General features: G+C 34.5%; 1 protein-coding gene and 1 pseudogene across 7 annotated transcripts in view; one reads left to right on the top strand and one right to left on the bottom strand.

Moving 5' to 3' along the window:
* The window catches only part of GTF2I (general transcription factor IIi), a 96,608-nt gene that overhangs the window by 45,076 nt on the left and 35,591 nt on the right, over positions 1 to 15,941 (top strand). For 2 of the 7 annotated variants that reach the window (XM_036824343.1, XM_036824344.1), the window contains exons 10-12: positions 5,435 to 5,494; positions 7,523 to 7,579; positions 9,466 to 9,528. In XM_036824343.1, coding sequence (XP_036680238.1) covers positions 5,435 to 5,494; positions 7,523 to 7,579; positions 9,466 to 9,528 — 180 coding nt within the window. The remainder of the gene's footprint in view (positions 1 to 5,434; positions 5,495 to 7,522; positions 7,580 to 9,465; positions 9,529 to 15,941) is intronic. The other 5 variants (XM_036824345.1, XM_036824346.1, XM_036824348.1 and 2 more) reach the window with 5 other exon arrangements.
* On the bottom strand, positions 13,041 to 15,070 carry LOC118880632 (annotated as a pseudogene).

Below are 15,941 nucleotides of genomic sequence, written 5' to 3'. Positions count from 1 at the left end.
TTTAGGTTGAATATCTTAATATTGAATCTTCTGATTCATGAGCATGATATATGTATCTTATCTATTTAGCTCTTTCTTGATTCCTTTCATCAGTGCTTTGTTTTCAGCATACAGGTCTTGTACATATTTTGTAAAATTTATATGTAAGTATTTAATGTTTTCCAGTGTTACTGTAAATGGTGTACTGTTCTTTTACAGTTTCAGCTTCCAACTATATTGCTAATATGTAGAACTACAGTTGACTTTTACATACGGACCTTGTATCTTGTGACCTAGTTAAAATTCATTTATTAGTATAGCAACTCTTTGGGAAAAAATCTTTGGGATTTTGTAAGTAGACAGTATTATTTCTTTCCTTTCATTTTCTTGTGTTAATTGCACCAGCTCTTCAACATTCCAGTGTTACGTTGAATAGTAGTGAGAGTAGGCATCCTTACCTTGTTTGCAGTTTTAGAAGGAACTCTTTCTCTGTGAAAGCTGTAGGTTTTTTGTAGTTGCCCTTCATCAGATTGAAGAAATTTCCTTCAGTTCAGAGTTTGTAAAGAGTTTTTTTTTTTTTTTAAAGGAATTCCTTTATTTTTATTTATTATTTATTTTTGGCTGTGTTGGGTCGTTTCTGTGCAAGGGCTTTCTCTAGTTGCGGCAAGCGGGGGCCACTCTTCATCGGGGTGCGCGGGCCTCTCACTATTGCGGCCTCTCTTGTTGCGGAGCACAGGCTCCACACGCGCAGGCTCAGTAGTTGTGGCTCACGGGCCTCGTTGCTCCGCGGCATGTGGGATCTTCCCAGATCAGGGCTCGAACCCGTGTCCCCTGCATTGGCAGGCAGACTCTCAACCACTGTGCCACCAGGGAAGCCCTGTAAAGAGTTTTTATGGTGATTGGCTGTTGAATTTTGTGAAAGGTGTTTTCTGTATCTCTGGAGATGATTACATCATTTTTCTCGTTTAATCTGTTAAAATGGCCATCAACATTAATTTTCAAATGTCGGTTCTGACTAATATCTCTTAAGAACATTTTCAAATGTTCTTAAGAGATATTAGTTAGAAGTTTCTTTTCTTGTAAATGTCCTTATTTGGTTTTGGTAATACTGGCCTAAGTGAATTGGGAAATGATATATTTGAAGAATTTTTTTGTAGAATTGATATTATTCCATTTCTATATATTTTTGATAAAATTTCCCAATGAATCCACCTGGACCTTGAGGTTTCTCTAATGGAAGGTTTAAAAATTTGCTCCATTTTTTAATTTTAAAATTTCTTTTAATCATTGTAGGTCTGCTCGGGTTATGTATTTCTTCTTGATTAAGAGTCGGCAGTTTGTGTCTTTTAAGGAATTTGTCTACTTTGTCCTAAGTTTTCTTTCTTTTTTTTTAATTTTAACGTTTGCTGGGTCTGTAGTAATTTAATTATAGTAATTTGTGTCTTTTTTTGGTTTGTTTCTTATTGGTCATTCTAGCTCAGGGCTTTGTCTTAAAACTTGGCAATACTGACATTTTGATCAGACAATTCATTGTTGTCAGTATCTGTCTTATGCTCTGCATTGTAGGATGTTTAGTATCCTCCCTGGCCTCCCTGCTAGATGTATACCAGTAGCATCTCCCTAGTTGTGACAAGCCACAACGTCTCCAGATGTTGCCATATGTCCCTTAGGGACAGTATCACTTCCAGTGGAGAACCGTTGCTCTTGCTCTAGAACTTTCTCAATTTTTTTCTTTTTTCCTCAAAGATCTAGCTTTTACAAAATTTCAGTGATTTTTTTTTGCTCTTATGTTTCTTTCTTTCTTTCTTTTTGGTTGCTTTAATTTTAATTTGGTTTTGTTTTATGTTTCTTAAGATGGGAGCTTAAATCATTGAAATATTTTCCAATGTAAGCATTTAATGCCATAAACTTCCCTCTTAAGCATTAGTTAACTGCACCCTATAAACTTTGATATGGTTATTTTCATTCATTTCAAAACATTTTCTAATTTCCCCTTTGTCCTCTGGTTTACGTAGAAGTGTAGTCTTTTTTTTTTCTTTTTTTCTTTTTTTTTTTTTTTTGGCCGCACCACATGGCTTGTGGGATCCTAGTTCCCTGTCCAGGGATCGAACCCAGGCCCTCGGCAGTGAAAGTGCAGAGCCCTAACCACTGGGACCGCCTGGGAATTCCCTGTAGAAGTGTAGTCTTAATCTCCACATACTTGTGGACTTGTCAGGTAGCTTTGTTACTGATTTTTAGTTTATTTCCATTATGGTTGGAGAACATTCTTTGTATAATTTCAGTTATTTCAGCTTTGTTAAGGTTGCTTGACGGTCATTCAGACCTGCTATATCTGTACTGACGTTTCTCTTTACTTCTATCCACTACAAAAGTATTGAAGGCTCCAGCTGCCTCTGTCTATTTCTCCTTCCAGTTCTTTCACTTTGCTTCATGCATTCTGAAGATCTGTTGTTAGGGATCACTATGCTAGAAGCTCCTTTTCCCTTGGGCTCCTTTCCTGGCAGCCCCTTTCCAATGCAGACCATTGTCCTGATTTGTAACAACCTAGGTTAGTTTTGTCTGTTTTTGTAGTTCATATAAATAGAATCTGTCGGCATGTATCAGGCTTCTTCTGTAAACATGTAATTTGTGAGACATTTTGTTGGGTGTACTTATAGGTCGTTTATTTGCATTGCTGTATTGTACAGTCATCCTTTGGTATCCACAGGGGAACTGGTTCCAGGGCCACCCCCCAGTATCAAAACCCACAGATGATCAAGTCCTTTATATAAAACGGTGTAGTATTTGAATATAACCTACAAACACCCACCCCTATACTTTATTTAAATCATGTCTAGATAACTTAAATATCTAATACAATGTAAATGCTATCTAAATAGTTGCCAGCATGCTGCAAATTCAAATTTTGCATTTTGGAACTTTCTGGGATTTTTTTGTTCCCAATTTTTTGATCCATGGTTGGTTGACTCTGCAGATGCTGAATGCAGGGATACAGTTGGCTGGCTGTATTTCTAAAATGCTTTTTTAAAATGTTTAAAACCCACAAACATAATATACATCTGCCCAGGTTTACTGGATTTTACATGATATAACATGTTAACTATGTTATTGACACCCTTCTTTAGGCCCTTCCAATTCCCATTTTTTTCTCTGTTCTTCCTGAGTTAACCATTTTATTGAAATTGAGGGTTGTCCTTCCTGATAACGATTTCATATTTTAAATGCATATACATTCCCACAGAAACGTCTTTGTATGTGTATCCAGGCACCTACATTTTATGTATTACATTTTCTCAGTTTTTAAGCTTGACTTAAATGGTATCATACTGTATATGTGTTTTGTATATGTTCTTGTGTGTCATTCAGTACAAGTTTTTGAGATTGACCATTTTTGTCACGTACAGATTTAATACTATCATTGCGACAGTTACCTGTGTGATTATACTGTAGTTCATGTGTTCATTCTCGCACTTAAAATCATTTATGTTTTCTTCCAAAACTTTCGGTATTCCAAAATAGGCTTGGACACATCTCTGTGTACCTGTCAGTTTTCCTCTAAGATGTTCTCAGATGTGAGCGTTGGGAAAGTGATTTGTCTGCAGTGACTGTTAGACACTCCTGGAGTTGTGCGAGTGAAGTGTGCTGCTGATCTTATGACAGAGTCCAAGTCATTTGCTATTATAACATGTATGTTTAAAAGTAAACAACATAATTTGGTAGTATAGTGATATGTGAAGGTATGCTGGGCAAATATTAACCAAAAGAAACCAAGTTTAGTAATATTAATTTGAGGCCAAAAAAGAAAAAAATAACAAATATGAAGAGTAAGACTATATAATTTATATACTAATAAGTCATTAAGTTAATAGGATAATCATTAATTTGTATATACCTAACAATGTAGCCTCAAAAGTCTAAATAAAGAATTGATATAATTTGATACAATTGATAAATTTGTAAATGCAGTCATGTGGGAGATTTTAACAAATGATGAATGCTTATAAATGGTAAATAGAGTATTTGAACTCTGAAATTTACAAACATAAGCTAGTTGTTGTATATCCAGAACTCTTTACCCAGCAAATAAATGTTTATTTACGAGACATGGATCTTTTACAAAAGTTGACTTTTATATTTGTTCACAGGTAGCCTTAAAGAATTCCCCAAGTATAATGTAATTAGTTAAATTAGAAGTCAATAATAAGCATGTTATTTAAAATAGAAATGCTATACAGTGGGAATCCGAAGAAATACACTTTTATTGCCTTAAAGAGGACCTAATTAAAATAATTTAGAACAGAACAATATCGATAATGATACATAGCTAGACTTGCGGAAAAGCAGCTAAAGCAGTATTTAGAAGTCAGTTAGTACATTTAGCTATCATTTAATTTATTTCTTCTGTATATTTTTACCCAGGATCACATGACTAGGAAGCAGTGAATCTGGCATTTGAATTCAGGTGTCTTTCATTTATCATCTTGCTCTCAGTTGAGATTCCAAATACAAATAATTTTTCTATTTTCTATGAAATTATTTTCTTCTATGCTGTGTCCTTTATTTATAATGTGTAGTTTTGTGCCTCTTCGTGAAATCCCTCATGCATTTGCAAAGTCTTTCAAAAGTCTTAGGATATTTTCCAAAAAATATTCAGAGGTAGTGAAGTGGTTTGTATTCATATTAATGCAAGGACATGTTTATGTTAAGTAGTCATTGAAAACACAATGTTTTGTTCTCTTTTAAATCTATTACTTTCACTAAAAGCATAATACATGCAGGTGTGTTGTCAAAATCTATAGCATTCTGTGAAGGTTTAATTAGCACAAAATACATTGTATGTTAATAATTGGGAAAAACCATGTTAAGTTATTAAAAAGTGTTTATGGATCTTCAGGAAGGGAGGATTCTGAATTAACTGTTTGTCATGTTTCTATTTCAGTGGAGATTCAAGCTTATTGATAGGTTAATTGCATTATTTTAGAGATTCTAAGGAAGGTGTAACAATTTGATTCTGCATTTTTCTTTAGTATGACAAAACATTAAGCCAAATATTTGGCAAGGAAGAAACAAATGCACCTTGTAAGATATATCTGCACTTATAATCTGTATGAAGTAAAAGTTGCAGTTTGCTGTCATGAACATTACCCATATCCACCATTTTAGACATATTGTTCCCATTCAATTCATGTCGAGTTAGTTGTTTTCAAAATTTCTTTTGACTGTCTGTATATGAGTTTATCTGAATACACCTTTTCCATTCACTAAGACCATAAATTGACACCATTCATTTTGTCAGTCAGTCTTTTTTTTTCTTTTCTTTTTTTTTTTTTTTTTTGCCTTTTTTGTTCATGAAAAGGCTGTATTATTCCATATCTCTCACCCAAATTTGTTTGCTGAAGTGACCCAAAATACATTTTTGGGATTACTTTTGAAGTATTATCTTTGTATCCCAAAGCAGGCCCTTCTGAAACTGATGATGTTGATGACAAACTCCCCCTTTCGAAGTCTTTGCAAGGTATAACTTTTTCACTTCCATTTTCCCACATACTGTTCTTATTTAATGTTTCTTTATATTGGACAGACTGTGTTTTAGTATTTATATCTGTATTATTACTTTTCTAAATGGAAAAGGAAAAAGAAATGTATTGGCCTTTTTTTTTTTAAACATATAAATGAACTTCACAAGCAACAATTTTTCAAAACCAATTTTCCCTTTTGTGAATCTAGTAATGAATCTCGAAATGGGTACATGACACACTTTCATATTTAAGGTAAAGTACACATTTATACCTTATATCAGAATAGTCAGAAATAAGGCTTATATTGCATAGTTAGTAATGTAAATATCAATAAGGTCATGTTGATACTTAGTTTTTAGAAAGGTTGTAAGATATCATTTGTAAATCCCTAAGTTTATTGATTGAATACCTCTTTGGGAATTTCTGTGTAGTGTTCCCTAACTTGATGATCATAGGCTATTTGTGCTGGCTTTTACTTTACTTCTGTCTATTCTGGCTTTTAGCTCATAAGATTTATTTTATTTAGCTTTACTTTTAATATAAATGTAATTGCCTATTTCAGATTTTTAAAGAACAAAAAGTACACGTAGAGTCATTGTTTACATGTACTCTTGTAATATTCTGACCGGGTGGGACAATCACCTTAATTTTTCTTATTCTTACCCAATCTTGCCTTTTTAAGTACTGGCCTCTTCTCCGTTATCTCTCATTGTTTTGACCTCACGTTTTTGTTTTCTTTGGCATTATAGTCAAAGAACCCAATGCTCCATAAATTCAAATGTTAACGTTTAATTGGGGGGTGGGGGCTGTGTGTTGAGAAAGCGTATTTAAGAAGTTCAATAAAGAAATAATTCATGGCTACAGATTTATAGATTTATCTAGTGTTTTGAGCTCAGGTGAGTTTTCAGAATGTGAAATAAGTGGAAAAGAATCCCCAGATAATTACAGCACCATAAAGTTAGACGTTGAAAACCAAAAACATTTTGTCTTTGCATGGCACTTTAAATTCAAAGGTGCTAGGCACTGAATGACAGTGTTTGTAGTCAGTGTTCTTTAAAAATCAAGATGAAGTGTATTTGAAACCTGTGTCTGGGAATTGTACCTTTAGTATAGTTTCTTTAATTAGTTACCAATGGATGACAAAATAGACCTGATTTTGCTTCCCCTCCCCCTTTGTGCTTTATTCTTCCTTATAGGTAATATATTTTTATTTATACACGAAGGCAGTGATTTTCAATCTTTTCTATGTTAGTAGCTCAGACATTTAAGGACAGAGGATAAATATTCTGGGGCAGTTTGGGCACTTGTCCTCATTGGCTCTCTTGGGTTTTAGATTACTTCTTTCCTATTTGTGAGTCAAGCTGCTTCTCTGATAGGGTGAGCCTGTTTCCCTTTTGACTGCCTAACCTGATACATTGCTTTATGTTCCAGTGTTTAGAAGCAGGCAGATTATATTACCTGAATTAAAATGCTTTTGAGACTAAAGGTAGTATCTTAAGTTTTAACTTACGAGTTTCCTTTAAGTGCAACTTTGGTTAAATAATGGGGATTGAGTTTCCATAGCTTCCACCATAGTAAAAATGGAAAGCAGGAAACATTTCACAGCCCAACCTGAACTTGTTTATCTAGCCTTGATAGAGTCTATGAGCAAAGAAGAAATTTACTCTGGTGTGTGTTTTTGTGTGTGTGTCATTGACAGATGAGCATGGCACTTTGAAACATACTATTCTACTTCTCAAATTCTAACATCTATCAGTAATTATATTGTGTAGTTCCAGTAACTAATAGTAAATCCCCAAACCTACTTCGGTTTAATCTATATGTTTATGTTTTAAAATAATTTTTTGAGCTTTCATACAGAAGTGTTACATGTTTTTCTGAATTAGATAACATTGTTTGAATTAACTGCTAAGGAGTTAAGGAATCAGTTTGTATTCATGTTATTATTTGCATTGTTACCTAGTATCTCTTCTTCCAATATCAGTGTTTATTGGTTTATTATATGTGGTATATTTTCTTTTTAGGAAGCCATCATTCTTCAGAGGGCAATGAAGGAACAGAAATGGAAGTACCAGCAGAAGGTTAGATACAGGGATTTTTACTTTGCTGTACTTGTATTATGTTGTTCTGTTCTATAGAGAATATTATCCTTAAAACACCTTATTTGGAAATGAAATGATGATTGTTATGGTATGCCTTCTTAGCCAACAGGTTGTTTTTTTAGTCCTAAGATGATATTTAATATACCTCTTTTATTGTACTGAATAATAAAGCATATGGGGAGGAAAACTTAAGTGGTAAGTAAAACTCTTCATGATGCAAAATGCTGCCCATTTTTTCTTGGTCATTTTTTGCCATATTTTGAAAGAATGGTTTTGATAGTTAGAATTAAAATTATTACTGGCTCTGTTCATATTTCATTTTAAAACATACTATTAGTACCATTTTTTAAAGTAGGGTAATGTATTCTCCATACGATTAATGAAAGAAAGATCTCCTCTCGGTTCATTTTTATATCCACAGCCACCCCGTGGACTGCTTTGTCTCTTAGCCAACCATCCTCCTCTGATTGTAGGATTGAATGGATATTCAACTATGGTACAGCTGTTTTAGTTATTGGAATCTTGAGTTAAACGGTTACCATGCAGAATGGCTTCCTGTTGCTAAACCGTTTAGATAGTTCCAAAAGAATTTTTGTAGATTTCTCCCAAGGAAAATAACTGGTTAAGGTAACTGGACATTGTTTTAGAATTATTATTTCTCACATAAACTGGTCATGTCAAGCCTTATTTTTTTAAGAATAAAAAGGAACTCTATTCTGTACCTTTTTATTCCTTATATTTGCTTTTTTGTTTTATTTTTAAAAAATCAGTAATTTGATCTTTTACTTTCTTCGAGTGGAGGGAGTTCTGAAGGTCCCTGGAAAGTTGACTGATCTTTCCAAATTCAGTTTTAGAATTAGAGTATTCTAATTGGAATACATTTCTTGCAGAAGTATTGAAATGCTCATTTTAAATTTCTTGTTTTTTTAATAGACGATGGTGTGGATGAAATTTTTTTGTTTTCTTTTACTATGTGTAGGTAATTAGATATTTCCTCTGTGACAAAATCCTCTATTTTGGATAGGCAGTATTTATAGCAAGGAGATACCTGTATACAAGACAAATTGTACTGGGGTTCATTGGGCAATGTGAATTAGATATTAGGCTTTGAACTACTTTATTTTTGAGGAAATTTTTATTGTCATATTGCAGTGTTAATAGAGTCGAATTGAAGTTCGGTTCTGTTCTTTATTCCTTTACTAACAAGTAAACATAATCTTTGCAAATCAATTAATCTCTCAGCCTTTGCAAAATGAAAAGAGAGTTGATGAAGATACTCTCTAGCTGAGCTTCCAGCACTAACATTCTGATGTACATTTGTTTTGTGTAGTAACACAAATATTTAATTTTGTAAAGTATGTTGCATATAAAGTTAGGTGATACAGTCCTGTATGCATTTGTTATAGTCACTGTTTTGATATGAAGGTCCCCATTGCAAAAAATTTGATTGTGGTTTTATTTAACAATATAAGCCACTCCTAGGATTTCTGAAAGAAGAGGAGAAATAGTTTAAAAAGAATAATAAAGCCTTTGTTTTTATCCTAGCGTCTTCTAGTTACAGCAGGAAAATAATTGTACTTCATTATAATTTTATTCCTCTAAAAATAAAAGTTTTTTGAGTCCATTAATGCAGGTAATTTGGTATTGTCTAATAGTTTTCCAGAGTTTCTCTACTTTTTATTTTCTTTTATCCCTACTTACAATGAAAAGGGTCAGATATTTTAATTTAACAAATACGAGATGAATTAAAATGCCAGTAAAATTTTATAGTAGGCTGCTTTTGGAATATCAAATCAGTAAAATGTTGGAACATAATAGAAAGTGCTTTATAATGAATGTCATTTTAGAATTTTATTTTTTTCAAGATTCTACTCAACATGTCCCTTCAGAAACAAGTGAGGACCCCGAAGTTGAGGTGACTATTGAAGGTTAGTTATCTAAAAGCATTGATTCCAAAAGTTTACTTCTGGTCATAAAAATATTTGTCACATTCACATTGCTAAGTATGCATTTCATTCATTTTTAAAGGAAACTTGTGAAAAAAAAACCTGAAGCATATATGTGTATGTGTGACCAAAGCAGCCCATATCCCACCAGCACACCCAGTGCTTTGGGAGTTTTAGACAACAAAAGTAAGCCGTGAAAATGAGCAGTGGGCCAAGCTATATACTTTCTATCATTGGGAATAGAGAATTTTTAAAAAGCGAAAACTATGACCAGACTGGATGCACATGAAAACAGATTTATAACCTGTTATTGGGTGTGATATAAGAGACTTAATTAGTACTGGAACCCCTGTGTCTACCTTAGTGAAGCGGAGGAGAAGGTGTTGATAGTTTTCCCCCATAAAATGCAGTTAGAGGCTAGCATATAATCTGTCCTTCAAAACTTTTGAAGCAGCAGCTACAAAAATATTCTAAAGTAATCTCTCTATATAGTTAAAGTTGCTTCAAATGTAGTTTTTTCTTCAGAGATAATGCATGAATGCAGATGAGCCAGTTTGTCCTGAATTATTGAAAGATTCAGCTAATTATTAACAGTATCACGCTTTATATTTAATAATTATTAAATGTGTATTGATTTTTTTTTCCTTTGAAGTTATCTCACACTATTCCTCTATAAGTTTTTTCTCCTCAAAGTAGTTTTTTCTAAGGTAAAAATACAGCTCTGTTAACCCCCGCCCTGCTCCAGTGACCCTCTACGCAGTGGTAGATGGCACTTTATTGTGTATGAACAAATAAAATACACACATATCACATTTCCCGTAGTTTTTTCTTTCCATAACTTTACATCTTGGTACTTCATCATTATTATTTTTTTTTAACTGCTACATAACCTTTCTTGGTTTGCTATCTTTGTCTTTCCCTTTTTTTTTTTTTAAGTAACCTGTCTCCTACTCGTGTCCACTTGGTCATTTACGGTGTTTGGCTGCTTCAAGCTATTCAAAGTGTTTGTCTTCATTGCTTCTAAATTATAAGTTGATTGGTAGCTTTTACCTAATATCAGAAATTTTCTCATACTTTGTGTATTAACATCTCAATTAATTTAATATACATATTTTATCATTAACATAATTTTACTAACCTAAAAGCAGTTTTGAATTGTTTCTAGTCAAGTAAGTAAGTGATTAACTAATTTGTCCACACCGGGCGGCATGTGGGATCTTAGTTCCCCAGCCAGGGCTCGAACCCCAGCCTGTTGCACAGAGTCTTCATGGACGGCTAGCGAAGTCCACAATAATTGAATTTAATTGCTTTTTAATTTGAAACTCAACTATGAGAAGAAAATTTATAAATATTATATTTATATTATGAACACTAAGAACCTTTTCCTTCCTATAGAGATAAGAAAAATTGATGATTAAAATTATTAGCATAAAGCTTTTAAATAGGACTAATAACCACATTGATTTATCTGAAAACAAATCTTAAAACAGATAAAGATAAACAGATAAAGATAAACAATTTGTTTATCTTTATCTGATAAAGAACAGATAAACAATTTGTTAGAATTGTTTAGAAAATAAACACTTGTTTTTAATAGTATAAGACCTTTAAAAGGATGTCAAGATAATTATGAAATAAATGACTTATAAACTTGAAATGTGTGTCAATCTTTTCAGTTTTAACTCTTTGGAGGGAGTGATAAATCCCATTTCTTTTAAACTAAGACATAGTACCAGAAGTTTGATACATCATCCAAATTTGTCAACAAGTAGAATTTTGCTATTGAGGCTGCTGCCTTATGTTCAGAAGACCAGTGAAATACCAGGTCTGTGTAACGTAATTACTTTACAGGGTAGCATTTTCTGTGGGATATATGTTTATGAACAAACTATTATATACCAACTCTAATTAAATTGCTAATTAATTGTTATCCATACATTAAGGAAGGTAAAATGTAAACTGTGATACTAACAAGGAAGTTCAAATGAGAACTCACATGCACATCTTTTTATAAGTATATTGTATTTTTTTCTGGAAAGATGATTATAAAATGCTAGAAACTAGGAAAATATCCATAGTTAGAAAATTAAATTTTGATACATTCTCATATTCGAAAAAATATATTGGCATTGAAATGGTAACTTTTTTTTTTTTAAATATGTGATCTGAAAAAAGACCCCTAGTGTAATATGCTTAGTGGAAAAAAAAAAAAAACCCTGCCTTGCAAGAACAAGTCACCTTTAAAAGGAAAAGTGTATCTATAGAACTATGTTAGTTTTGTTTAGGAAAATACTTGTGCTTGGAAGGAAATAAGATAATCCTGCTTGCCTGGGGGTGACTTTTGTTTTCTCATATTGTATCTTTCTGCATTTCCCAAAAAGTTTATAGAAAAGAAAAAAGAAACTTTGTCATCAAGTAAGTTTGTAAGATTTGCCACAGTACTTTAACCTTGATATCTTTATTTGCAATTATGTGAAGTTATGAAGGGTTTAATTGAGATTGATGCAGACACGTTAAACTGCAGGAAATAGTCTATTGAGCTGAGATGTGCTCTTCCATTTGTGATGATCAATTTGTTCTTGAAGACATTGGTGCGCATGTATAACTTTTGTGACTTAGGTTTGGGAAATACCCCCTTGGAGTAATATGGCTGTGCGTGCCTTAATTTCATAAACATCATGACTACATTTCTGGGTAAAATCAGACTGTTGTCAGGTCTTTGACACATGCATGTCTTTGATAAGTACAGAGACAATCTTACCTAAGAGTTGTTTGAGGTCTGGCTGTCATGGGTGTGCTAATAATGGGAAGCGTTTTGCTTGAGAAGAGGTCTCCTTACAGTGCAGTTCACTTTCAACACGTTTTCCCCCGAACTTGAGTCATTCACATGTTTATTCTGCTGTGGCCTAATGCCCTGATTGTTTCTTAACTTAATTTGTCTTCAAATTGATTTTTTAAGTTATTTATTTATTTATTTATTTATGGCTGTGTTGGGTCTCCGTTTCTCTGCGAGGTCTTTCTCTAGTTGCGGCAAGCGGGGGCCACTCTTCATCGCGGTGCGCGGGCCTCTCACTGCTGCGGCCTCTCTTGTTGCGGAGCACAGGCTCCAGACGCGCAGGCTCAGCAACTGTGGCTCACGGGCCCAGTTGCTCCGCGGCATGTGGGATCTTCCCAGACCAGGGCTCGAACCCGTGTCCCCTGCATTGGCAGGCAGATTCTCAACCACTGCGCCACCAGGGAAGCCCCAAATTGATTTTTTAAATTTTATTTATTTATATTTATTTATTTGGCTGTGTTGGGTCTTAGTTGTGGTGCGCGCGGGCTTATCTCTAGTTGTGGCTAGTGGGTGTTCTCTCTCTAGTTGTGGCACGTGGGCTCCAGGGCGCGTGGGCTCTGTAGTTTGTGGCACGCTGCCTCTCTAGTTGAGGCACACGGGCTCTGTAGTTGTGGCGCGCGGGCTTAGTTGCCCTGTGGCATGTGGGATCTTAGTTCTCCGACCAAGGATTGAGCCCGAGTCCCCTGCATTGGAAGGCGGATTCTTTACCACTGGACCACCACAGAAGTCCCTTCAAATTGATTTTAAGTAGATTAAAAAGGTTAATTTTGTGTCTTAAGTAAGACTCTTTGAAATTTTAAATTTTCTTTCCTAAATAAATTGAAAACTATACATAAATATTTACACACCAGAATGGAGTTCACAATACCACCTATATATGGACTATAGTTTTTTGGTTTTTTTTTTTTAAATAATTTATTTAACAATCTAGGAAGTTTGCAGCCATCAGCAGTTCCAGTGCAATTTCAGGTGCAGTTGGAATTCAGGAATCTCCATGGAGCTGTTAGTGTAGCAAACCTTGTAGGTAAAATACATGCATACTTTTGATAGCACATGTGAAGGGATCTCTCTAAAATTGACTTCATTAGTTTCGTTCTCAGCAAACTGACCTGGGCCACTCAACATGGCTTTTATTGTTCCTGATGTTAGCACATGTTCTCTTTTTACAGTAAATTCGTGACCATCCGAAGATATCAATTTTACATGCATGGCATCAGGGCCCTTATAGCCACTGTAGGTTTTCTCTTCTCCATCCACTATGTTCTTATGAAATTCTACTTTGCGTCCACAGGAACTTTAGTAGTTTCTCATCAGCCCTGCAGCAACCACTGTCACCGCAGCGGGTCCCCGCGCACCACCACAGCCCTACGCCAGGGCCACTTTGGATAACACTGTTTTAGAGTTTGAATAGTTGGATTTCATCCTCTGATGGTATCCTTTTTCATGAAATTTATGCTTAGGACATTGATAAATACTTGGCTGCCGCACAAAATTAAGGACTGCACTGTTCAAATGTTCATTTAATCAGTCCACAAATACCAGGCACCTTGTGTGTGCTGGGGGTTGTACTAGGTGCTAAGGAGTGAACAAGGTAGGCAAGTCCATTGAAGAGTTTTGAACAGAGAAGTGATAAGTTCTGTCCTCCTTGTTGAAGAAACAGGGCTGCTGTAAAGACTGAGAGCAGACCATAGTGGAAGCAAAGCTATTGTAGTTATCCAGGGCAGAGAGGGAGGTGCTTTAGAACTGGATGGTGACAGTAGGGATAAGGAGTGACTGAATTCTGGACATTTCTGAAGATAGAGCAATAATAGTCTTTGTTATTTGTCACTGTGTAGTTATCATGCTTATCTTATAAATGTTACATGAGAGTTCATAGAATATGTAATTGGGTAGGTTATCATTTGAATATTTTGTATTTTCAACTTTATAGTTGCTAACAAATCACTTAGTGAACATCCAATTATTATGTAAAAATTAGACTTTTGGAGGATTTAGGACATGGGTCCATGGGTGGAAAATGCCACCTATTAATTTGAAATGTGTAGGGGTAATTAATTAAGAGAGAGAGTGCCTGGTTTATTTTGATTTGTTTCTTTTACTTTGAATAGGTGTCAGATTATTTGATAAAACATTACCAATTTGATAATGTTGAAAAGAGTATCAGAAAAAATTTTTATATGCTATTAATGCATTCATCAAGAATTAGATGAGTTTAGTAACACATTTTAGCTCTGAGGTCTGTGTTATCTATAGGCATATTTGTAAGTATGTTGCAAAAAGGAAAACAGGATTTTTCTAGATAGTAATTTGGGGTTAGGGTCTGTTACTGCCTTTTTTCAAGGGGTGGGAGGCTTGTTTTTAAGACTGAGGCATAGCTGTGACATATTCCTCACTGAATTGCAGCTTTTGCATGTTAAAATATCTTGAAATTCATTTTATAAGCTTTTAGTTTTGATGATGTAAATATTTTTAGTTTGGGCTTAAATTGGAAGTGTCCAGAGATATGTGTCTTTTTACACAAAAGTGGTTGTTTATAATGTTGAAGCACCATGATAGAAAACAGTGCTACCTGCTGGACTGATTGTTAGAGGCAGACTGGTTTCTGCTACACGGAAATAATTTGGATCCTTTGTGAAAGAGATTTTGAGGTCAAGAGTAACAGTTTTTCATACTTTTTCAAAATCAGAGTTTTTTTTTTTTTTTTTTTTTTTTTTTAATTTTTTTATTTATGGCTGTGTTGGGTCTTCGTTTCTCTGCGAGGGCTTTCTCTTGTTGTGGCAAGCGGGGGCCACTCTTCATCGCGGTGCGCGGGCCTCACTATCGCGGCCTCTCTTGTTGCGGAGCACAGGCTCCAGACGCGCAGGCTCAGTAATTGTGGCTCACGGGCCCAGTTGCTCCGCGGCATGTGGGATCTTCCCAGACCAGGGCTCGAACCCCTGTCCCCTGCATTGGCAGGCAGATTCTCAACCACTGCGCCACCAGGGAAGCCCTCAAAATCAGAGTTTTTTGCTGCAAGAGTAGAAAAAAAAAATAGAGGGTGTGGTTGAGTTCATAGCTCTTCTTGATCTCATTCCATGTTTCATATGAATTAAAACACTCTAAGATCCGGTAATAAATATATGAAATGGGTTAGTCTTTTAATAAAATATATGTTGTGGTATTTTATCATCACACATAATTAATTTCATCTGTTTACATTTAATAGATTGACTTCATTATTTGTCACTGGAGAGAAATGTGATAATCACTTTTTAATATTTTACAGTCTTTGTTAAATCATTTGTTATCTTGTTAAAAAACACTCTCCTAGATTTGTCTTTTTTTATTTATGGTCGATGAGGTTACTTTTATAAAATATATTTATACTATTAAATCCTTTTGTTTTAAAATAAGTTAATCTGATTGAACAAATGAGGTCTTGGACACTAAAGAAAAGCTCTCTTGCCCTTTCCCCTTGGCCTCAATTTCAAACCGTTCGGATTACAATTGGGATGAATATAATAGAGCACTGACTTTTCATTACCATCCTAAAGCTATATTTTCTTTTTTATTTTATACT

The sequence above is a fragment of the Balaenoptera musculus genome, chromosome 15 (genome assembly GCF_009873245.2).
Source record: "Balaenoptera musculus isolate JJ_BM4_2016_0621 chromosome 15, mBalMus1.pri.v3, whole genome shotgun sequence".
Taxonomy (NCBI): Eukaryota; Metazoa; Chordata; class Mammalia; order Artiodactyla; family Balaenopteridae; genus Balaenoptera; species Balaenoptera musculus.
The sequence above is the reverse complement of the archived record's forward strand: the minus strand, read 5'-3'. Positions and strand labels throughout refer to the sequence as shown.